The sequence below is a fragment of the Falco rusticolus genome, chromosome 12 (assembly GCF_015220075.1).
Source record: "Falco rusticolus isolate bFalRus1 chromosome 12, bFalRus1.pri, whole genome shotgun sequence".
NCBI lineage: Eukaryota > Metazoa > Chordata > Aves > Falconiformes > Falconidae > Falco > Falco rusticolus.
The window spans coordinates 14,068,717-14,092,864 of record NC_051198.1 but is presented as its reverse complement, the minus strand read 5'-3'; the positions used below and the strand labels follow the sequence as shown (position 1 = coordinate 14,092,864).

Genomic DNA, 24,148 nt, shown 5'->3' with positions numbered 1-24,148 from the left:
AGTGTCTTTGGTGTTAGGACATATAGTTTGAAATAACTGCCTGGGTTGCATGTATGGAAGCCAGAACTTCCTCTTAGTCTCTGCAAACTGAAATAATGGAAATCAAAAAAAGGATAAGAAAAAGTTTACAGATCTGTAATCCGCTATTAGAACTTTTATTACAAAGTGATACCCTGTTTTAGAATCACATCTTTTGCACATTTAATACAATAAGCCAACGGAATATTTTTGCAAACTATTTAATTCTGTGAGAGACAATCACAATCACTTTAGGCAAGAAGACTTTTCTTTATTTTAAAATGCAATCATTATTTGTCCACAAAATAGCATACTTGACAACATTTCTGGCTTTTATTGCAGTCAACAAAGCCAAAGATGTTGTGAAACATGCTTTGTGACATGCTTTCTAATATTTATAGAGCTTCTTAGTAAAATATATTTGCTGCTGGAGAAGGTCATATTCTTCACTTGTGCTAGTCCCTCACTTTCTACTGGTAAAGCACATGGGTTACCTAAGTGTCAAGATACCTACAAAATCATCAATGAACTCCTTAGATTTTCTCATAGCTTTGAGATATTTTTTTTCTTCTTTCTACAGTTTTAATAAAAATTCTTTGCCACCATAGTGTGAGGCTGTTTTCCCATAATCTGGGGATCTGCTTTCTCTGTTTTGCTGACTTAAGGTTACCTCCAAGCTGTAGCATTAAAATATTCAGGAAGGGCTTCATGTTTGGCTTTAATGGAATACAGTAAACAGAACAAAATTCAATTTATGTACTTTAGCAGAAGGAAAGATTTAGAGTTCATAATCTCCTAAGACTAGCTGAATAAGTCTAGAGACTTTTTCATTTCAAAAAATAATGCTTATTTCACTGAGACGTCCCCTAATAATATAACTGATGATAAACCATGAAAGCTCTCCCAGAAAAGAAGTAGAAAAAAGAGGAAGAAAGGTTTATTTTTGTAATAAATCCTTTAGCTGCCCAATGGTGTTTGGTAACACGGTGTTCATTTTGCACCAAGAACTGCTCATCCAAGAAGGAAAATTGAACAACTCATTCATTGCAGAAGATACCCAAGAGTCCAGGACAATTTGGCTAGGCATCTGCCCACTTGCCAATCTTTTTTAATATACTGTGAAAAATTATAGAAAATCTATTGTTGCTTTGGTGTCATTTTATACACCAGAAGAATTTCTCACTATCAAATCAACTATAGTAAAGCTACGCAGGAAACAGCAATCATATGTTCTAGACAAAAAAAGCTAAAAGTACTCTATCACAGATTCTCACCAGGTAAAAAGGAGTAAGTGATCACTTTCTGCTTCATATGCCCAAGGCATATTTTCCTCTGCCAAAACAAGAATCTATGAGCTGAGAAGCCAAGAAATATCGTTCCTTGTCTAATGATTTACTAAAGCAGACAGTTCATTTTGAAAGTATTTCCAAGCATGCCCTGCCTGACATCAGTGGTAAATTGGTAGCTGGATACCATTCTTAAAGGATAAAAACATTGCAACAAACTGGAAAGCAAAACAGAAAGTGAATTTTATCTTGTTTCCTATCCATTTTGTTCATTAAAGGCAGATAATGATCTTGAAATCTAGGTTCACTACTTTGATATTAGAACTTTGCAAGATTCATTTGAACATTGGAAATTCAAACAGGTCCTATATGGACCTCCAAATAAGCAATCCTGATAACATTTTCCAGCAGAGACAGAAATTTACAGAGCACAGAGGCGGCACAGACCTGGCCAGCAGAACCACAGAAACACATTGTGTTCTCTGAAAGTGTTAGCTGGTTGGCAAAAGTCAAGAGAAAGCTCGAGCTGAAACTGATAAAATATTGTAATGCCTCCTGTTCTGGTGACTTAGAAGACAGCTTTATTTAGCTCCATCAAAGCAGAGAAGCAAAGGAGCAAGCAGTCACCTAATTTATAAAAATAAGTACACAATTAAACACAAAAATATACAATTATTAAACCAATTGATGGAGAGAAGCAGAACTATCATCTTGATCTCAGGATAGAACACAGCCTGGGTAAATGGCAGAGGTGGAACTGAGATGGAGAACCGCATCTAATTTCGCTGAACAATGGCAGGGATAAGGACAGAAGCAGCTCCCACAGAGGTATTGGTAGAAACCATGCAGCCAAAAAAATCAAACTTCGAAATTGTATAGAAGTTTTAAAAGTTGAAATTAATTCTACATATAACACAATTTCTTAAACTTACCCCTAATGAGTGCATGGAACTCACTGGTGTTTACATGTCCTCTCTCAAGATCAATTTTTAATGCCAGGAGGAGGGTAAAGAGTAATTTGTGGTTTTCATGCAAGCCTCTAACAGAATATGAGTAAATTTCAAAGGTAAGATACTCAATAATATTTGAGATTCTTTCCTGAGGTAAAGGAGACTTCTTAGACCTGAACCATGAAAACAAAGCAGAAAAAAAGCATGTTAACAGCAACACATTGTAAAGACAAATATCTGAATAGTAGAAAAATCTCTGTCTTCCTACTTGGCCATGGATTGATCAAATAACTTCAAGAACTGAGCCAGTGAATTTTGATACATATTATTGACCATGCTCATTGATGTAATAAGAAAATAAAGAATGCTTCCACGTGTAGCAACGGGTCGATATTCCTCCTGAGCTGTGTTAATCTTCAATTCAGTTTCTGCTGCCACAGACAACTTTTCAGCTACCTCGGTAGCTGTTTGCTTAGTTGTTTGCAGAACACCAACCAGGGATTCATCATCTACTAGTGAACCTAAAAAGTCAAATATCGGATTTTTTAGGACATTTTTGTAAGAAACTTTTCACTTCATATATGTAAAAATTGAAAGGCCAAATTACAGGCATTATTTACAACAAATGGAAATTATTTACTAAATTGCAGAAAGCTTTTAAAATGAAGACTGAACAGGATATGTAATAGTAGAAGTTATTTTTAAATTCAACATGCTAAACAAATGCATTCAACCTATGTCAATATGAATGTATCTATACCAACACCTTTGTGGCATGTACTAGAGCAGTCAACTTTTTCATTAACATCACATACATATTAATGTGCAGTGCTTCAATTATTTAAAGTCTGATGATTGGTACATTCCAAGTCAAAAAGACTTGGGGTCCTAAAGGCAATGGTCACACAACAGTATTCATGCATCTCAAGTATTTACTGATCAATTTTCTGGAAGTTACTACCTTCTTTTTCCACCAAAGAAATGGTAATTGATCATGTGCAGTCTCCTAATATACCGCAGAAGGCTTTCAACATCATTTAAGCTAGCCCGTTTTACTTTGCATTTTCAATGGGTCAAGGATTTGCCTGTGATCAGATACCTTATCTGAGGGGCAGAAAGCTCTCAAGAAATTGATTTGATTCACAAAACTTGTTCAGGTGTTAAAAATACTTAGTGACTAGGGTTGTATATAGTGGCATACTGTAGTACCAAATTCCTCATACCCCAGTAAATCACCGTACTTCAAATTTCTACCACTGGATGTTCTCTTATTGTACCCTGGATGGATAAATCAATTTCTGTATGGAGAGCTTTTAAAGTGAATCAGCTTAATCTGCCTATTTGCTTAATCCTTTGATACAGAACCTCTGGTTGCACTTAGTTTGTACAGAAGATTGTCTTCCAGTTCTTTCATCTTCCTCTTATTAAAAGTTACATCTTCCGTGAGTTTAATTCGTTCTGCCTCTAGTTCCTATTGTTAAAAAACCAAGAAAATGGCATAACACTTTATGGACCGTAACTACAAGTCATACTTAAAATTCAGCTGCTGATTTTTTAAAATCATGAAATGTGATTGAAGATATAGGTGAAGAGTTGGATGCCATCATGAAATGTGCATTTTACTTTTTTGGGTATCTAAAATATGTTTTTATAACACCCTTTCTATTTTTAAGCAGTGTTTTTTCTTATGAAATATCAATGCCAAATGCTTGTGTTTAGTTGTGTCACACTGACAGTCATATGTAGAAGATCCTCTAGGTGCATTTTTGTTATTTGGAAATTTCTATACTGAATCTGAATAATTTCTTAGAAAATGGCTGATGTCTTTCTTCCATTTAAACATTTCTTTTTCCCTATGTACTAAAACCAGTTAAATAATAAAAAAATAAACATCAGTGGTTTGTGTGTACTCTTAGGTTACCTGTTTTTCAGTAAGGATTACTCTTCTCAGTAACTGATTCTCAAGTCCTTTCATTGTAACAGTAAAATCAATAATTGATGTTTTTGCATTAATTTCAGGTGTGAAAGCAGGATTGGGTAGCTTTGTAGTAATGTACAGTCTAAATGAACTCATAACATCTACTTCCTTATCACCAACTTTCACCTGTGGAGTAAGTTAGAATAGAATTAAGCAGGGGAAAATGAGCTTCATTCGACTCAATCATATTGACCAGGAAAAAAAATTACATTATTTGAAATGCCAAAGAGAAGAAGTTTATTTCACAATTCAAGTTTGTCATGAAAATAAAAAACGATGACCAAAGGTAGAAGTTAGGGTACATTATAGAAGAAGCATTCTCACTCCAGGTAAATATAGAGATTAGTTCTACTGTGAGTTCTAATTAATGGTTCAGAACCATTTGGTTTAGGTTTTGTGCTACTAATAACACCCCAGATGAAAGCGGTAGAAAGGTAGAAACTAATGACCTTTGGAGAAATCATTGATTGTGCTCAGGGGAAAAAAGAAATTATTTGATCCAACAATGGAACATATATTATTGGAATTAATTCTGTATTATTTAAGACTAAGCAGATCTTAAAGAATCTTTCTAAAAGAACTATAAATTTATTCAGAGTTTTCCACAGAATTTTTTACAGAAGCTAAGATATTCCAAATCAGCAGTCTAACTTGAAAACTGCATGTGCTCAAGGAAATCTGATCACTGTGTATGAGCCTCCAAGGCTACTTCAAATACCTAGCTCAAGAAGGAGTAGGACAAAACCACTTCCTTAAGCATATTGTTTGCTGTGACATTCAAAGTAAAACTACTCCACAAAAATAGTAAACACTTTATTTTCATTATCATCAACAATCTGGTCTACCATCTTTCTCATAAACCAGCCAGTTAATTAAGATTCTTCGAGAAAAATACATATGGAAATAGACATGTGCATGTGCAGTCATTTTATTTCAGGATGTTTGAAGGGGGATTGTTTTTAAAATTTGGGAGTGATTTCTTTATTTAATGAAGGTCAGAAAGATTCATGATTTTTCAAGGTTAGGAATATACTTAATATTATTAATAAAACTTCAAGCTTTTTGGCTTTCTTTGTCAGTAAACAGCTTTACTCCAAATTAAAGATTTTGCAGTTTCTACAATCAGTGATCCACAGTCGGAAGAGAGAGATCTTTCCAATTCTATGAATTCTGTTAAAGGGTATAAAATGAAATTGTTCGAAAAATCCATAGAAAGTATTGTAAGCTTTCAATACGACATACATAACTGGTTCAAGTTTGGAATCTTCAGTAGTTAAAGTGCAATTTTAGACTCATGAACTTACTACTTATCAGAGGCTCTGCCTCCAATATTTTATTAGTTCAGTTTGATTCTCCACACTACCCTACTGAATACAAAGTTTACCTGATTCAGGAGAGGTTTGGAATAAAAGGGCAAAATATCATTCATCATAAAGTTAATTATTTATTCCACATCTTTTGTTTTATTACTAACCTTAAAAGAAGTTCCAGATTTCATGAAATTCTTTTCTAATATATTATCAAGGACTGGATCCAGCTCTTCACCTATATCTTCAATCATGAGTGATCGCCCCAGTGAAAGACTATCTTCTAAGTGTGTGCGGAAATACTTGTCATTCAAAGTCGTTACCTAAAAATGTAAATTATAGATTTATGTAAGGACAAAAAAATTTCTTCAAAGCCTTATATGAAAACCACAGACCTAACTATGAAAACGTCTTCCGTTGTTTTAGTTAGTTGAATTTTAAACAAAGTAATAAATGTTGACCATGCAGCAATTTATGCAGAAATACTTCTTGTGTGTACAGTGAAAGGTACCATCAAAAGGTGAATTTAAAGATTGGCTGTAATAGAATACACAAAACTTCATTATGAGAGTAATAATGTAACAAATTAAACTGGTACAGCTTATTGGGAATTGAAGATGTTACATATATTTTTGAAATCAGAGACAGCTAACATTTTTTTATTCTATGTCCTGAGGACTAGATTTTTTTAGTTTTAGCTTTGAAGTGTTGAGAAATTCTTTCTGGAAACCTGAATTCATTCTAACAAATGAATTGCTGTTACAATATTATGAACTCAGATGCTGGAAATATCATTAATGGGATTCAATATATGAAATCATTAAAAAACCTGGATACAAAATAAACCACTAATTTTGTATTTCTTCCTAGATTTTCTTTCAGAAAGTTCTCATATTATTTTCAAGATTTTCTCTGCAGATATATAATAGGGGCATTCTAGTGGAAAACAGCTTTGCAGAAAAAGACATCAGTGTCCTGGTGGACAACAGGTCATGCACAAGCAAGCAATCTGCCTTTGCAGCCAAGGCCAACAGCACTCTGGACTGCATTAGGAAAAAAAATTACTGACAGGTTGAGGAAGGTGATCTTTCCCCTCTGCTCAGTACTGGAGACACATATCTGGAATCCTCTGTCTAGTTCTGGGCTACCTGGTATAAAAGACACTGAAGAGAGTCCAGCAAAGGATCACTAAGATTATTAAGGTATCAGAGCACTTGACATATAAGGAATGCTGAGAAAGCTGAGATTATTTAGCCTCAAGAAAGCTCACAAGGGTATTTACCGATGTATATAAATAGCTGGTGCGTGAGAATGAAAACAGGCAGACAGTCCCCTCTTAGTGGCACAGAGTAACAGGAGAAGGTGCAACGGGCACAAATTGAAATATAGGTAATTCCACTTAAACATAAGAAAAAACCCAACTAAATCTTTATTGTGAGGGTGACTGAACACAAAACCAGGTTGCCCAGAGATGTGGTGAAGTCTCCATCCTCAAAGTATTCAAAACCCAACTGGACACAAAGCAACCTCCTTTGGTAGATCCTGCTGTGAGCAGGGAGGATGAACTAGATGACCTTCAGAGGTCCCTTCCAACCGCAGTTTTTCTGTGGTTCTGGTAGTTTGCTTTGTTAATGATAAAACAATAAGCATGAACTTCATGTTCACTTTATTCCAACACTTAAAATCTTCAAAATCTAGAGATCCTAAACCCCCAAATATTGAGATTCAGGAGGACATATGAGATTTTGAAACATTCAGGTTAACGATTTTAAATGCAGATTCCTTTTCCCATGCTACTTCAATTTGTGAAAAATTCATTTGTGTGCAGGTGACACATGAACATCTTTGTATCATACTTCATGAGCAGACATTTAACCCTATTGGCTTAAGAGCTATTCAAATTGCAGTAATATATAGGATAGACAAATTTGTCTTGGGTTTGGTTTAAACTGGCTCTCCTCAATTTACTTTTGTAGCCATAACTTCATGTATGAGTTTCATCTCGGGTTCTAAATTCTGGACTGCACCACTTCAAGTACTTTGCCTATGTTTTCAAAGCTGTAAGTTATTCTGCCTTTGCCTGTAATGTTACTAATAGTTCCCAGATTTACTCCCACTTAATAATTTCATATTATGCTCTTTTACTACACTTTTCACCACTTTGCACTCTGTATAGGGAACACACCAATTTTGAACAGAAGGCTACTTCTTTCTCTTTCATAGTTCTTGCTAGATTTCATACCAGTGTATACTTACATATAATCTTTTCCAAGTTCCTGAATGGGATTTACAGCTCTTGTCAAGTTCCCTGCTGATGCATCTACACCATCATCAGTCTCCACACAATCTGAAGTTATCTCAGATATGTATGTATGAGAGTTACACTGACTCAAATGCAAACACACCCTAAAGCAATGTTTGAAGGAATATAATACAGCACATTATTCCTTTAACACTCTTCACCTGTAATTCATTATCCTGTTCTTTCTTTTTAATCCATGATTTCCCTTGAGTTTGTGGGTCTACCAGAAGTGGATATCTAGTTGCCTTAGTGACAATGATACCATTCTGAATTGAGAGATAATCTCCAGGCAGTCCTTGAAGATGCCACTCACTAATCTGAAGAATAGAATAAATAATAATTAAAAAAAAAAAAGTAGTTTGGAATAAAACCTCACTGGAACTATCCTTCAGTTATGATTTTCCTAAGAAATAATGGGGACATCAAGCTAAATGGGATGCATACTTGAACTTGCTGAAAAATGATTAATGTAGATGGAAAAAATTTTCCATTTGTTTTTATTTTTATGGATGTTTTTAACATTTATATAGTATGACAAAAAATAGATTTTAAAAATGTAAGAAAGTCGAAAGGCAGCTTGACATCCAAATTAAATGTTGGGATCAAGTATGAGAAACCCAGGCTGAGAGCATTTTGGGGGCTTAATATTGACTTCAGGAAGCTTGAAGATTCTGGCATTGTCTCCTGTTTGATTTTTCATATATTCACAGTGAAAAGACTTTATGAATTCTATTTTAAATGTCCTCTTTAATATAAAAATTTTGAAACTAGATCCAGATAATACTGACAGAAAAAGCTAACAACCAAACTCACAGCTTTAGTAGATGTGATCTATAGCTGTGGTGATGGGTTTTCAAAATAAGGTACTTGAAAGTGCACTATATTATTGTACTATTATATAATTGCCAGTATGTCACCTGTTTATCTGTCTAAAATGACTCAGTACTCAAATTTTTAGTGGTAATTGCCAAGAACATTTGTAAACCACTGAACTACACTGCACAGAAATATTGGGGATTATAGTTCTGTTCTAAGCAAGCATAACAGTAAATTGGCTAACAGTCACAGAATATATTAATTAAAATTAAAATGAAACCTAGCAAGCACCAAAAACTTACTGTTGGTGGATCTACCAACATAGAAATCAGGTTCAAATTTTCAGAAAAGGGAATTTTGTGGGCTCTCATCTGTGCTTCCCATAAATCTTTAAGCAAAAGCTTCCTGAAGTTTTGATTAAAAGGTCCACAGTATGAAAGAAAACCTGTGCAGAGCAGAACATCTCCCACAAGTCTAGAAAAGGAACAAAATAATAATTAAAAGGTGATGTACAACTTCAGTTTCTATTGATGTAGACAACCAGTTTTTGAAACATAACATTTCTGTTCTGAAGAAAATTTAAGGAGAGAACTGTTGCTCTTTGAGAACAACAAATAGTTTCTTTGTGTTTTCAAAATATTTTTGTGGCAAAACTTGAGTAGTACTGTATGAAAATATTATCTTCATCCCTACAAGTTAATAAGGCCCTGACGAAAACTATTCCTTCTTTCAATAATGAAGCAGGAAATTGGTTTATTTCTTAAAAATATGCCTGCAATACAATATTTATCAGAAAAACCAACTTAATTTTCTTGGAATGGGCAGACTTTACCAGAAATGCCCAGTTTCCCCATAGGAAATTTATGGGAACAGATGTATTCCACAGAAGCTAAGCCCAAACTTTCAGGGTTTTTACCTTTAGCAACCATTTTGACACATTACCTGTTTTCTAGACAGCTAGGACCTCTGCTCCTAGGCTGCTCAACATTTTGTCATTTAGACAGCAACACACTGGGGACTCCCAAGTTTCTCAGAATAAGGCCTACAGTCCAATGTGTTTTGACACACGGACTACAGGACAAGAGTCTGGTCTCCAAGCCTCCTCCTTTTATTCAAATATGTCATAATTAAAATCAAAATGGATGCTTCTTTTCCTATTCAGTATTAGGCTAAGAATCTTTCCTTCTTCCTTCTCAGTTCCACCCTTAGCTCATCTCTACCTCCCGCTTATCTGAAGGTTTCGCTTCCCCAGTAACATTGGAAAAAGCTGCAGTGTTAGGGGGACAGGAGAGGCAACTGTAATACAGGCATATTAGTGTACTAAAAATAATCCCTTTGGAAATAAGTTCCAAAATCAGAGGTACTGTTCTGAACTGAAATACAAGCACTCAACACTCAGGTATTCACTTATGAAAAATAAAAAATTCAGGATATTTCACTTAATTGTGTAACTATATCAAGATTTCCAGGAGGAAAATTACGTACAGCTATTAAATCTACTAAATTGCTTACTAGGTCTTCAGTTTTTACACATTTTTTTCCTCTGATGAATTTGATACCTGTTAATCTGAGATTTAAATTCTTTACTTTGCTGAGTCCACCTAACTTTCTCTCCACTCAGTCCATATATAAGTGCAGAGGCTGCTTGCATCTTTCTTTTGCATGTTTCTGCATCATTCTGTAAGTCCTAAAATGGAATAAAAATGTTCTACATAATTTTATATTAAAGGCAAAAATCTAGAGTTATTTTATATATTTTTTTCATTCTCTTATGATTATTTTATTTATTTATAACTCATTCTTGAGAACTCTAAGTGCATGTATAAACTATTGTCTACTACGTTTTTATTTACAGAAAGAAGGAAATACAGGAGAACACAGATTTAAATCTGTTATTTTTATATCTGAACCTTATCCACGTCATTCAAGGCAGAAGGCCCTAAATGTGTGTTTGTATCAATTCCTGATTACATAACAGCATTATATGCAAACATTTTTCATAATACTAAAATACTTTTATCTCACCATTTTCTCCTTCATTGCTGCATCAAAATTTGCTCGCACTTTATCCAGCTCAGCTTGCTTTTCATCGAGTGCCTCCTGAGCCTTTGCTAATTCTGCATTAGCTGTTTTCAAGTAGCCTTCCTGTTTTGCCAAGTTAGCCTGCAAAGAGAAGAAATATTAAAACAATAATCATACAAGATTTGAATATACTTTGATGAATTGTTTTAAGCCTGTTTAGCTTTTAATCATGAGACAATAATATAAAAAAATCTTTTATATTAATATTTATATTAAAAATATTTAAACTGAAAACTATGTTATATATATACTTCAGTTATGGGTTTCTTTGTTAAGTAACAATGTAGTACTTAAGATTCCTATTATATATTGGCAACTTTATTTCTTTTAAAAAAATTTACATTTGAAGAAGCTGATTAGGGAAGTAAGGTTTCTGATCTGTACATATTAATTAGCTTAGAGGAACAATCACTCAATCTTCTTGCTTGATTGTATTCTTTATTATTCCTTTTTTATTTGTATATTCTGTAGCAATCAACAATCACAACAACAGGAAATTGGTTCTGTATCACTAATATAGCTTTTACTCACTAGAAAATCAGGGTCCAAAACCAGTGAATCATTGCTCCTAAACTGATATTTATGCTAAACATGGGAAATTCATTAAATAATTTTTTTGAATCATCCACCTGCATTACAGTTGCTTTTGTAAATAACACTTCTACCAGTGAACAAAAAATGTGGAAAAGATTTGGAGTCACTATTCAGATCTTTTCCTCTTTTACTACTTTTTTTTTTTTTAAGCTGTGCTACATGTAGGGATTAAATACTTGTTTTAGAATCCAAAAAGTAACAATTACTGCCTTAGAGTTTTTATAAGGTCTTTACCTCTGATAAAATTCTTTATTCAACTGTTCACAAACATCAAAAAGAACACCCACACTAAAGTAAAAATTACTCTTAAAAATGTTTTCCTCAGTTTGGTTGCTGCTATCACAACATGAATCCTTTACCAATGCGAGCTCTGAATCTCTCTAGAATGCCAATATTTACACAAGATCTCAGTCCTGCACTCCCTCTAAGTTATTGTCTGAAAACAAAGCAGATGAAATAGCTGCAAAGCTGTGTTTGCAGGACTCTAGAAGAGAAATGAAGACCCTCGTGCAAATTTTTGAAAACAATATAAAATAATTATAACATAATAAAAACAAAGACTGAAAACACCGTTCGCTGTACACAGTAAACGAGAGCACATAAATTTAATCTAGGCTAACTTTTTGTTCTGTGTTACGTCTAGAATTAAGAGTAGGAGATGTGGTTTTTCTGCTTTTGGCATCCTTAAGTCACAGGCAATTATATCTAAATAAAATTATCTAAAAATATTTTTTACATCCTACTAATATTAAAGGAAATTAAATTAAATTGCATGGAAAGGAAACACAAGGCAAGAAATTATGTATTACCTTAAGAGGTAAGACTTCTCTGTGAATACCATAAAATGCTACCATGGCTTGTGTCCAAGAGAGGAGTCCTGCCACATTACCGCACACCTTTTTACCATGCTCCAGTGTATAGTCTTCCATATTAAAGTAAGGCTGAAGTAATTCTACTGTCTCTTCATTGATTGTATCCTTAGGAAACTGCTGTAGACTTTGCAAGAATGGGCCACTCATAAGCTGCAAAAACCAACACAGGATATTTATAAGCTATTTACACATTTTACATTCAAAAGCTTGTTCGTAGGTGAGTTGTTGAAAAAAAGTTCCTAAAATTCTTCTGTAAAAAGAAGTCGTTCATATAGTTAATATTATAAGTGTGCTATTCAGTTGTAACACCTCCCACATGCCTTCAATTATTTCAGTTTTAAGCAGTTACACTCCAGTAACAAGGCTTGAAAGTTAGTGATGTACTTTCCATATTCCTGTGTTGCCATTTAAAAAGCATTTAAGAAGCAGCATTTCATAAAAAACTTGAACAAAGATAAAGCCTCAGAGATACATATCTAAAGAATACAAAAAAAACCCCTGCTTATGCATTTCTGAAATGTGATCTAAATTCTTCCAGAAAGGGAAATCATTGGTTTTAACTTTTTTCTAACAAATGTTTTACAAGTTAAAGGCAACTCATGGAATAACTGCTTATCCCATTTCATTATATTAGTGGAAAATTTAAAGTTTTGATGATTTCTTAGTTCCAGGAAAAGGCTAAAGAAAAAGCAAGAGCTCTATTCATACCCCAAATACATATTTTTTCTTTATTTGCATGACGAAAAAAATGAGGCAATAATATTGGCAAATTATCACACTAATAGAGGTAGACCAGGATTTAAAGAATGGCAGGAGAAGGCATGGAAACAAAGGGTTTCCTAAGAGAAGATCAAAGTCCAGAAGGAAGAGATGACTGTCTGACCACAGAATATTGAAATGCAGAATAGGAAAAGTGACTATCTCTTAGTCAGTCAAATAATCTCTCAGACAATCAAGGAGCCTTAAAGAATCAGAAAAGACTGTTTAAGTGTAACATACAAGTTACCAAGGAAAAAGAGGTTTTATTTCCAGGATGCCCTTGTCTCATGTATGGTTAACATGTTTAGTATGACTTATTTCTTTACCATCAAGTCATACGCCAGGAACAGGACAAGGAAAATCTAAAGCTCCTACGGCAAAAGTCTCTAAGCAAATCACCTACTACTTTGCTACCAAATAAACTCTGTTTATATACTATGCTTATCTTAAAACCATGTATTTGCCTTTTTAGAAAATTCTGTCCTGTTTTAAGCAAAGGGCATTATAAATTCTTTGATATGCAAGTTATTTCTGATGTTTAAGAAACAATGTTTGAAAACTCTACTTACTTTCAATGATTCTCCCCATGATGGCTTGCTGCAAGGCTTTTCTGGATCCATGGTAACTGGGTCCACATGCTTTTGGAATAGTAGCAGACAACAGTCCATGACCCTCATAATCAGGTGAGGAGGTTTTGCAAGTTTTCTAACAGTAGCGATATCCACTGGTTTGATGGTCTATTTGGCAAGAAATGTAACAGAATCCTGCATCAATACCATTAGTCTACTTTCCCATTCAAAATCTTGATTTTAATGTTTGTTTGTCATACCCTTCTCTGAGGCAAATTTGTACTACACACATACAAAAAACTGAGTAACTGGACTTTAATAAATTTCATAGATTCATGAAACTTTATTAATTTTAATTAATACATATTATACAAGAATATTTTCCCAGTGCTAAAGACATCACTCAAAATAAAATTTAAATACATGGAACAGCAGCATTAACTTAACTTGTCAGTCTAAGTGTCTGAAGAAAAGTATGTTGTAAAATTGCATAGGACTTAGTTAAAAGCAGTTTCCTTGGTAAAGTAGTAGTATTTGGGATTTTTAAGGGTTAAGCGTCATTTATTCTGAGGTGGATTTTATTGGTTTTGATGGGGTTTAAGTTGTTATAGATATGAGATACAGGTTTTTTACTTCATGTTTAGCAGCATCACTGACACTTTGCTTAGTTCAATAACCAACACAAATAAATGATTGCAAACTTCAAAACTAACATATTAATTTCTGTCTACAAAATGCATGCATGCTACTACCTGTCTAGAAGGAATAATTACAGACACATTATAGAAAACACAGAATGAGTCCACACATTTTGCAAGTGAATTTTGTGACCATTTTTTGAAGTTTCATTTATCTCATTATCTAAATGTCAGTGTAAGAGCAAAAAATGCTCCTTTTCTGGCTTTTCCCACTCAATATTTTTTGCCACAAATTCTGGTAACTGGAACAGAAGGCTTTAAAAATTTAATATATAATTCTTTACTTTTTAATTGTCCAGAGCAGAATAATGAAATCTTGTAGTACAGCAATGCCTCCAAATTTCTTAACCTAATACTGATCACCACAAATCCCCTTTGTTTCCTGTTTCCCTGCAAAGTAAGGGGTTTTTGGTGAAGGAAGAGGCAGCCTTTCATTGGTCTTAAAAGAAAGACTAGTGGTTAAGTATGAAGAAAAACCATTTTTTTCTTAGCACAGAAGTACTCTCCTGTATTCAGAATAACATATTCTAAATGCATCTGTAACTTTTGGAAATTCTTCATAATGATCAAGTATTAGGGTGGAAGCAGAACAAATACTTTCAAATACTCTGTATCTGTTTAAGGAAAAAATGTGAGGTCCAGAAATATTCCTCAGAGACATGACCAATAACTGTGAAGAGCTGGTGACAGCAGTCAAACCCAAGTGACAGCCGCATGTTGGTGGCTCTAGCCTTTCTTTCACAGGTGACTCAAGTAGTATTATACTAAATAAAATGTTGGGAATTTTACTCACATTCAGTGCAGCTTCTGCTATTTCTAATGCTGGTTTAGCTGCCTCCAGTTTACTCTCTGCTTTCATTTTTTCTGAATCGATTTCATCTACAATTTTTTGTGCTTTATCTTTCACGCCTTGGACTTCATTTTTTACTGTAGCTGCAGCTTCAGCACTTTTTGTGACTTCTGCAAGTACCTGAAATGATTATAAACACATAAAATATATAAATCAAAATGATGGAACAAGTGATTAAGTTATCAGACACAAAAGAAAACCAGTACGTAAAGGCTATTATATAGAAAAATATAAAGCTAACCCTAACAGTATATATGGCATTATATAAATATGGAATAAAAATTAATACAATTTACAGAATCTCTACAGAGAAATAGTTTATGATTCTCCCAGCAGAAGTTGGATACTAAAAAATGAATTATTTTTATAATGGATAGAAGACCTTTGAGTGGCTTTTACAGCCAGGTTTTTAGCCTATGATGGATTTTTATCCTATTTGAACCTATACTTTTTCAATAAAATAAGTATTTTCTTTTTTCACTATTAATCTGCAGATAACAATAGTATAGCCAATAAAACTAATGGAAGATGGCAAACCATCTGCACCAATAGTCAGCCTTTTATTCCTTTGGTCTAAAAAGCTCACTTTTAATAAGCCTATTCAAAGAACAGCCCCATATGAATTCACAGAATGAAGTTATCCATTTGTGACTAGTTCTTCAGTAAATATGTTTTTAATTTTCTTGTACATGTGTGACATACAGTTGGTGTCAGAATGTTTTTGGACCAGTATCAGCTATAAGGTCAAGGCTGACACTTTATGCATTTACAAGAACATAAATAATACTGTCAAATACCAGTGGAAAAACATGACAGATAAAATCCCAAAAAACCCTCAATATTTTTTTTTAATATTTTTTTTTAATTCAATTTTGATTTCTATAGGACTCAGTACTAAGGACAAGGAAGAAATATACACAATGTGAACAATAATATATGCAGTTCAATACATGTATGTTATTTTATTATTGGTCCTACTACTTCTGATGACTCATAAGTAGTGCTCTCTTGAAAAAGTTGACAACTAGGAGGCTATGTGCATGAATGCCGGAAAGCTATTTCAAAATGTGTATCAAATATAAATATTGAACAAAGTGAGCTCCAACAGCATATCTGTCATAATCCTGTAATGTGAGAAGTGTGATTTCATCCCTTTCTGTCATAACTTTCTCTTATGGGATTAAAGGCAGACCCTTTAGCCATTGCTGGCCAAAAGTTTGCTCTCGGGTGCGTACTAAATAAGCAACATCACAGCATTATGGTATCTTTCAGAAAACAGAATGCCTATATTAATACATTCCCTAACATACCTTTCCGGAGAGTCATTTTGGAAACTAGATTTCTACCAGACCAACAATCTCATGAACACATGGACACCTTGTTAATGTAAAAGACAAAATATGAAACTGAACTGTGATGAACTTTTTTCTAAGCAATTTTTAAACAGTAAAGTCCCGTTATCATCTGTTAACTTCTTATCTGCAAATAAGCGCACATATAACCCCAAATGTAACAAATGTCAATGAAGCACAAAAACCTCCCATGAAATAAAAAATGAAACCTGATGCTCATAGAAGTGGGTAAGAAATGGGAGGAAAACAAGGAAGGCACTTAACCTCTTGCAGTCTTAAAGTACCTTACTTTCAGAAGCAAATGCTGAAACAACATGCCACAGAGATAGGAGTGCATTTTAGACTGTGGTACACATTTTTTGGCTTGTACAAATTATGAGAGGATTCTGCAATAGCACTTTACTATATATATCCTGGGTGCTATCAGCTGTTTTTTGCTCTTTAACACTTAAGTACTTACTTTATCTGCCTTAATAGATGCCAAAGCCAGTTCTTTCTCCTTAATGGCCAGCTCCTGAGAGAGTTTAGCAACGGATTCACTGGCCTCCATCAGCTTAGAGAGACCTATTAAATAAAAGATAAAATTCAGAAAATTAAACGCGTTCTTTTCCTAGTTAGATAATACAATCCAGCCCTACCTCCAAAATGCCTTGTACCTTGTGTACTCATTTAATTTGTATAAAGGAGAGAAAGTGGGTATAAATAGTTATGCTATCATGATTGTGCCTACTGTTCACTTTTCATGGATATAATATATAAATATAAATAATCTCACAAGGTGCAAAATTATTATAAATAAGCTTGATTCTTCAAAAAAGAAATCCATACTTCTTAGTTTTAGTTTGTTATAGCTGTAAACAGTACCTAGAAGTGTATAGCTGAGATATTATTTGCAACAAAATATATCCTTATGCTCATTACATAGATGTCCTGGGAGGAAAAAAAAAAAAAAAAAAAAAGGGAAAAGAAAGGAAAAAAAGTAGAGACAAGGAAAAAAGGGGATCTGTCAAGGATATGTTGTGTTATGAAGTCACAGGACAATCAGAACAGCAGACTGATACTGCATTTATATGATTGCATGAGGAAATGACACAAATATTAGGATTCATAACTGCCTTCCATTAAGGAGTTATTTCTGGAAAGAAGAGGGAAGAAATGGAGACAAAAGCGAACCCAAAGGTCACAGCAAGATTATGACCTCCAGCTCCTGCATATTAAGTTTACCCTCTCGTCCCTGGTGACAGAGTGCAGAAAAACACATATAAGCCTCTGCACCCACCTGGCTTAGGGCCAGTCCCATTATAGCTTTTATGTGTGCTGAAGCAACCATCCAGAGACTGTTCAGCCTTACGCTGTTTCCCAGAAAGAGGTAAGTTTGCTCCCTCTACAATTATACGTATAGTCTTTCCCATGCATTCATGCTGTCTTGCTTATAGATTTGAGCACAGATCTTTGGCTGATCCTGAGCTTCCCATTGCATGCTGAAGGCTCTCTAGCCTCTCCTCTCTTCTTCATTACTGAATCTTAAAATCTTACAACTTGCCTGGAAGCACTCCCCTTATATCCCTCTCTCCCTGAGAGCTAGAGTCAGAGAGAGCCCATTTGCAGTTACACATTTGATGTGTGATGTTTCGCTGTGATGACTCTCCACTTATCTGTTGCCACATTTCACACAGATGAGCAGTGTCTCCTAGAACATTTCTTGTTCTTCTGACACAGCTGCCTCATGATCAGGCTATGGCCATTCTACGGGCTTTTTATTACTCCTCAAAAAAAAAAAAAAAGGTTATTTTGCCACTCTCAACAATAAAGTCCAAAGGTATATTCACTGAAAGACATTGAGTGGGAGATGAGAGATGTCTTAGAATGTTTCCTTTTCCCAGACATATGACACTTCTTAAAATACTGTAAGGGATACATACATACACACTAACATTCTACGCCTACCTCCCACTCCTCTGACAGCAACAATTTTCAATATGGTTGTTACTTCACGTCACTGTAAAAAAAGTTCTGAAAGGGAAGCTATAAAAGGGAATGATATAATAGCCTTTGCTCTTTTAACATTCTTTGCACTCTAGGATTGTAACATGGAAAGAAAGATGGCCAAAGAATGGGAACATGCAGAATAAGAAGAACTGAAGAATTTCTGCTACAAATAAAAAACTTAATAGCTTTTTCAGGTACCCTGCATACTTCCAATCACAAGAAACATTTTTTTTTTTTTTAGTGCTTGTAGTAATAAATGAATGCCTGATTTAGGCATTAGAAATTGGAACTGTAATTTTCAGAGGGATATGTAGAACTCCAAGTAAGAACCTTATTGATATCAGCTACAGCTTATCTAAGCAAGTTAAAAAGGCACCACATATTTTAATCCTATAGAGAAAATTGAAGTAGTCTTCATCTTTTGTCCATGTCTTATGTAACTAGCAAAAAAATAGAGAATATAGAAAAAATATAAAAATATTTAGTAAGATACTAAGCCACAGTACTCAGCACCTCAAAGATGAAATTTCTGACAATTAGCAGATCTAGCAACAAGTTGTTCAAATGGATGACACACCCAATTTGTCGAAGCTAAACTGAGGTCTTCTGTAGAACCACAGTTCTATATGAAAAGATGCTATCTACACATGTGGTGCTCTACCAAGGATTCCCCAGACTGATTCTGAGACAGCATAAGACATGAAGCATTCAGAAATAATGGTATTTGTCATTGGATTTCAGTTTTCCCTCATCTCTCTTACAAGATTTCTCACCCAAAGTGACAAAGCAGAAAAGAGATTACTTCTATCTTTCAAAATAAGTTGCTCATAAGATACTACAGTGCTGACAAGCATACTTTCAGTGTGCTCGCACCAGGGACTTTTCTAGAAATCAGTATTGATTGAGCTATTTCTTACAATTTTGTTGCAATACAAGCATCCTGAATTGTCCCAGACATCCAGACATACAGGAAAAATATTTCAACAAGGAGATGAAAACAGCGATGTTATCTCATCTGAGTTTAATAACATAAAATTTAAATCTCATATCAGGATAAACTCCTAACAAATTGAAACAACTTTCAAGGTTACTCTTTTTAACCTTCTAAATCTTTTTGACATTAAGCGATGAAGGACTAAGGATTAAAGGAGGGATGTGTGAGATGATAGCAAAATAATACATAACAAACTTTTTGAGAAAGTTCCTTAGAATGCAATAAACTTTATAGTATATTTGGAGGCAGGGATAACCAGTATTTTTGCTGGTTTGTAATACATCTTTTTTATGCAAGTAAAACTATTTAGAATACCTCCTAACTGGCATGAGTATTGCCCATAAGCTGACAGACATGATTTTCTGAGCATCAATGATATAATGTACATGTACCTCATCACCTGTTTGGAAGACCGTGTAAGGAATTAGAGACAAATTCACTACATGTGAAATATTTTTTACAAAGCTGAAGCTACTTTGGTTACTTCTTTTAAATTATTTTTGAAAATAGAAGAACTGGAGAAAGACTAAAAAAACCCTACTCATTGTCAGAAATCTTCAAGGTTCTCAGACTTTTTTTGCATCTCAAGCAGGACTGATGATAAGTTCTGACTTCTAGAAATGGCAACAGATCCATACAGGGAAATTTGCATAATGTGAAAATATTGAGGATCACTTACTCCTCTACAGTCCACTCTAATTCAGTAAACAGTTTTTGAATAAATATCTACGCATTCTTATTCTATTATGTTCTTCATGTGAAGTGTACCAGTTGCATTTTTAATAGTCTAAATGCTACACCTTTTATCTTTGTATGAAAATTCTTATGTAGAATTCTCTGTTCTTTTAGATTGATATACAATATCTTTTCCCAAGAAGACCAAGTTTTCTAAGCTGTTCAGTTGCTTTTGCAGATTTACTGAAGCACGTCTAGATGCTAACCGGAGAGAATTTGAAATGTATACTGAACTCAAGAAGTACTAATCTAATGTGAAAAATTGGGCCATTTCAAACATATATCCAAAATTAGAAGGACATTTTAATCATGCTTTTCTGTATTTCAGATTCCTAGTTATAAAGTGACCACAAATAACAGCTACTTATTCTACAGTAGAAATCTGAAACAAATCGATTCTGAAGTGCTCAAATTGTACAGCAAGAATTTCCATAGACAAGTCCAGAAGTAAATTAATAACTGTTTAGAGATACCTCACTCTACAGTAGTAAATCAGCTGCTCTCTCTGGCCATCTCCAGGTTCTACTGTCTATTACAAATGCTAAATTGGAAATAATAAAGTTTAATATATTGCTGAGATGAATGATTAAAAGCTGGCACCTTCTCTGAGGCATTTTTATAAGAGAATCGTTGTGAGTTGGTAAGAGCTAGAAGGCTTTGAAATGGTTCTCATAGGCCGCTACTTTTGGACTGATCCAGCAAAACTGATTTTAAGTGATTACTGAATAAGACGACTAATATTAAAAACACAGATCATTGGAGACCATGCATGGAAAAACACATATATCCCTATATTGCTTACCAATTTGCATACGTTCAACTTGTTCGCTAATACTCTTTAATTTTTCAGTATAAACTTCTTTGTAGCCATTGATGAAAGCGAGATAAGACTTAGGTGTTACATAAGCTCTTCTTCTATACCTAAAATATAGTATATTGATAACATCAACTTCATACATATTTTTGGAATGTACAGCTATCTGATTAATTCCAATCCAAAAGAAGATTATATAAATCAAGTCTTTCATTCAGTCAATATAAAATTTCTTCAGAATGCAAATCCTTACTTCCAATTACATTGCTTTGTATCCACAAAAGCAACATTAGATTGCTGAGTAGTGGGAACTGAGATAATTAATTTGCAACATAATAGTAATTATTTTTCATAGCCTTTGCAAATATGGATATAGCAGATTTATTTTTGTATTAGCCTTTAAAGACATTTATCGATTCATACAACATGAGCTTAAAAAACTCTATCAGTAGCAATACTTTGGGGATAAATTATTCCATTTGTATAAAATATTACCTTCGGAAATAATTCTCACAGCTTTCTGAAACTATATCATGAAAGAGACCCATGGTTTCCACTACTTCTGTTTTAACTGACGAAGAGCAGATCATATTAAATTCTGAAAGAAAATAACTGGCTACAGCTACAAGAGCTTCCTTGGGCCATGGGCTGAACCAATCAATGGTGCATCCTGATATAAGACCAGGAAATTTCAAAGTACGTGCACGGAACTTCTCACCAACCTAAAGAAAGTAACGCTGTTAATTTGTGATATGATACTTAATAATGTCCATTAAAATATTTAATTTGCATAAATCACTAAACAGGCTATTTTTTTGTGCTAATTTTCTGCTTAGAAAATCCTGCAGTTTTTTCTTTTCTGTAAGTATTTTGCTAAATTTCCAATTTTCCATATTTTCTGAAATTTGAAGAAAGAAGTTCATGACAAACATAAATATGGCTTAATATTTTAAAACCTCAATTAACTTATTTTAATTTCCATTAAATTATTGTTTTCAAGTAACAAGCAAGAATTTCACAAAAATATGTTCATTGATTTGTATTAGGATGTTCATTAATTTGTATTAGGAAAGAATAAGCCAGGAGGAACAAGTGAAAATTACTTTGACATGTAAAGAATGATCTAATTTTAAAGTATTTTGGTTTTAAATTCTGACAACTGCACTATTACTTTTATTATCTCAGCAATTATAATTGGAATTCAGTAATATTTTAATGTGTATTAAAATCTCACTAAAAATATAAAGCTTTACTAATCCTGTCGCACCTTATAGGATAGTTTGCTAATGGTAGCAAGCAAGACAGATACGAAGAAAAAACTTACTGGAGAAAAGCAGAGGACAACATGCAAGTTTTTCTTTGCCCGGGTTAGAAAATATTCATAAAGATTATCAAAGGTAGGAGGGCACCGAGGCATCTCTTTTTTCATCACAGGTATTAATCCTTGGGTGATTTCATCCAATTCATCCCGAGCAATTAAATTAGAAATCTTTTTATAAAATTAAAATTGATAAGAAAATAAATTGCATGGATGTAATTATTATAGAGTTTATAAATATTTTTCTACTTAAAGCTGTATTTCTTTCTCTGCATATATACAGTTTAGACACAATAAAACCAAGATTCGTCTGTGATTTAGTCTTATGTTACTCCATTAAAAACTAGGAAGTCTTAACTCAGGAAGAGTATGGATCTTGACTGGCCAGTGAATCCTCCTTTAATAAAGGCTACTGAAATACCCACCACAGCTCCTTATCTTTTTCTGGCCTACCTGAAATAAAGAACTTCATACCAACATAACTCCTTACTTTTAAAGTTCAGATATTTTAGAGCTAATCATTATTGATTCTACAATTTATTACCAAAATAAATAAACTAGTGGAAACAAATTCTGCAATTTCCTGCTTCTAAAGTACATTGCCTGGCATGTTGACACTCTTACCTCGCCTGAAGACAGGAGATTATTTATATATTCTAAAAAACACTCCTCTTTTATTTCATTATCAGTGAAGATAAAAGTGATGCCTTGTCCTTCTACTCCAGCTGTTCTATACAATAATTTTAAATCATCTGACAGATTGTTTATGTTATAGGATCTAGGAGGAATAAGAAACATTACTTGTTAATTCAAAATAACTTAGAATAATGCTATCTTCATATTATAGAGTTTTATAAACGATAGTGCAAACATCCTTTGTAAACACATGTATTTTGGCTCAGGAATAGCTAACTCATGGTCCAGCTTTTTCAGCTCAAACATAATCCAATGTTAAGAATTTATTGTTTTCCACATTTTAAACGTGGAAAAAACCCCCCCAACTGTTAAAAACATAAGGTTATGACTGTGTAAAGAGAAATTAATAACATAAATTGGATTTATATATTTCTATTTCTTGCATTGCTTACCTGGTTAAAGTGATCTGAAATATTTTATAGCCAGCAATAAAGGAGGCCAACCTTGAAAGACTTTGTTTTCCAGAACCACCAACTCCAACAAGTAAAGCATTTCCATATGCTGTCCGAATTATCCGGGAAATCTATACATGAAAAAATAGAAGCAAAGCTCATTAATACATTTAAATTAAAATGTTAATTAGCAAAATTAAAAATTTGTTATAATCTACACTTTATTTACTATGGTACAATGTAAAATTATTAAAAGGATGCTTGCAGAAAATTCTTCCTCTCAAAAGAGCACTTGTACATTCTTCAAGAATTTTGTGTAGCTAATGAAGAAGCTGCATGGTTCAGATGGTTATAATCAGTTACCCATAGGATTTAAATGCATAAAGGGAGACATTTTAAGCTTCATTTTATGTTGAAGGTATGATCCTAAATATGTTTAAAAATTGCAATAAAAAAATAGGTGGAAAAATAAACACACTGCATTAATATTTTTAAGAGTCTGAAAGACCCGGACACATTTAACTATCAGTGTTATCTTCTATTTTATTTGCCTTCAATGTTACCTTTGAAACAGTTTTCTTAACAAGTCTCACAGATACAAAAGCAGGATTACAAATTTACTGTCTTATTGCTTTTTTACACATCTCCTGTGTATATATCACATCTTGGTTTTATTATATGCTAGTGCACCATTACTTTTAAGATGTTAGTTTACTTTGCCTTTGGTCCTCATGTAAATTAAGTATAAAATGCAAAAGACTTGCATCCACATCAAAC

At 33.6% G+C, this 24,148-nt stretch overlaps 1 protein-coding gene across 1 annotated transcript in view; it reads right to left on the bottom strand.

The window, feature by feature from the left end:
- DNAH8 (dynein axonemal heavy chain 8) overlaps positions 1–24,148 on the bottom strand; it is a 137,220-nt gene that overhangs the window by 27,557 nt on the left and 85,515 nt on the right. Inside the window, 18 exon segments of the mRNA XM_037405841.1 lie at positions 2,237–2,427; positions 2,523–2,775; positions 3,620–3,725; positions 4,176–4,358; positions 5,707–5,862; positions 8,003–8,158; positions 8,960–9,131; positions 10,217–10,344; positions 10,683–10,820; positions 12,143–12,355; positions 13,534–13,701; positions 15,025–15,201; positions 16,894–16,997; positions 20,954–21,072; positions 21,461–21,687; positions 22,290–22,454; positions 22,908–23,061; positions 23,372–23,502. Coding sequence (XP_037261738.1) covers positions 2,237–2,427; positions 2,523–2,775; positions 3,620–3,725; positions 4,176–4,358; positions 5,707–5,862; positions 8,003–8,158; positions 8,960–9,131; positions 10,217–10,344; positions 10,683–10,820; positions 12,143–12,355; positions 13,534–13,701; positions 15,025–15,201; positions 16,894–16,997; positions 20,954–21,072; positions 21,461–21,687; positions 22,290–22,454; positions 22,908–23,061; positions 23,372–23,502 — 2,941 coding nt within the window.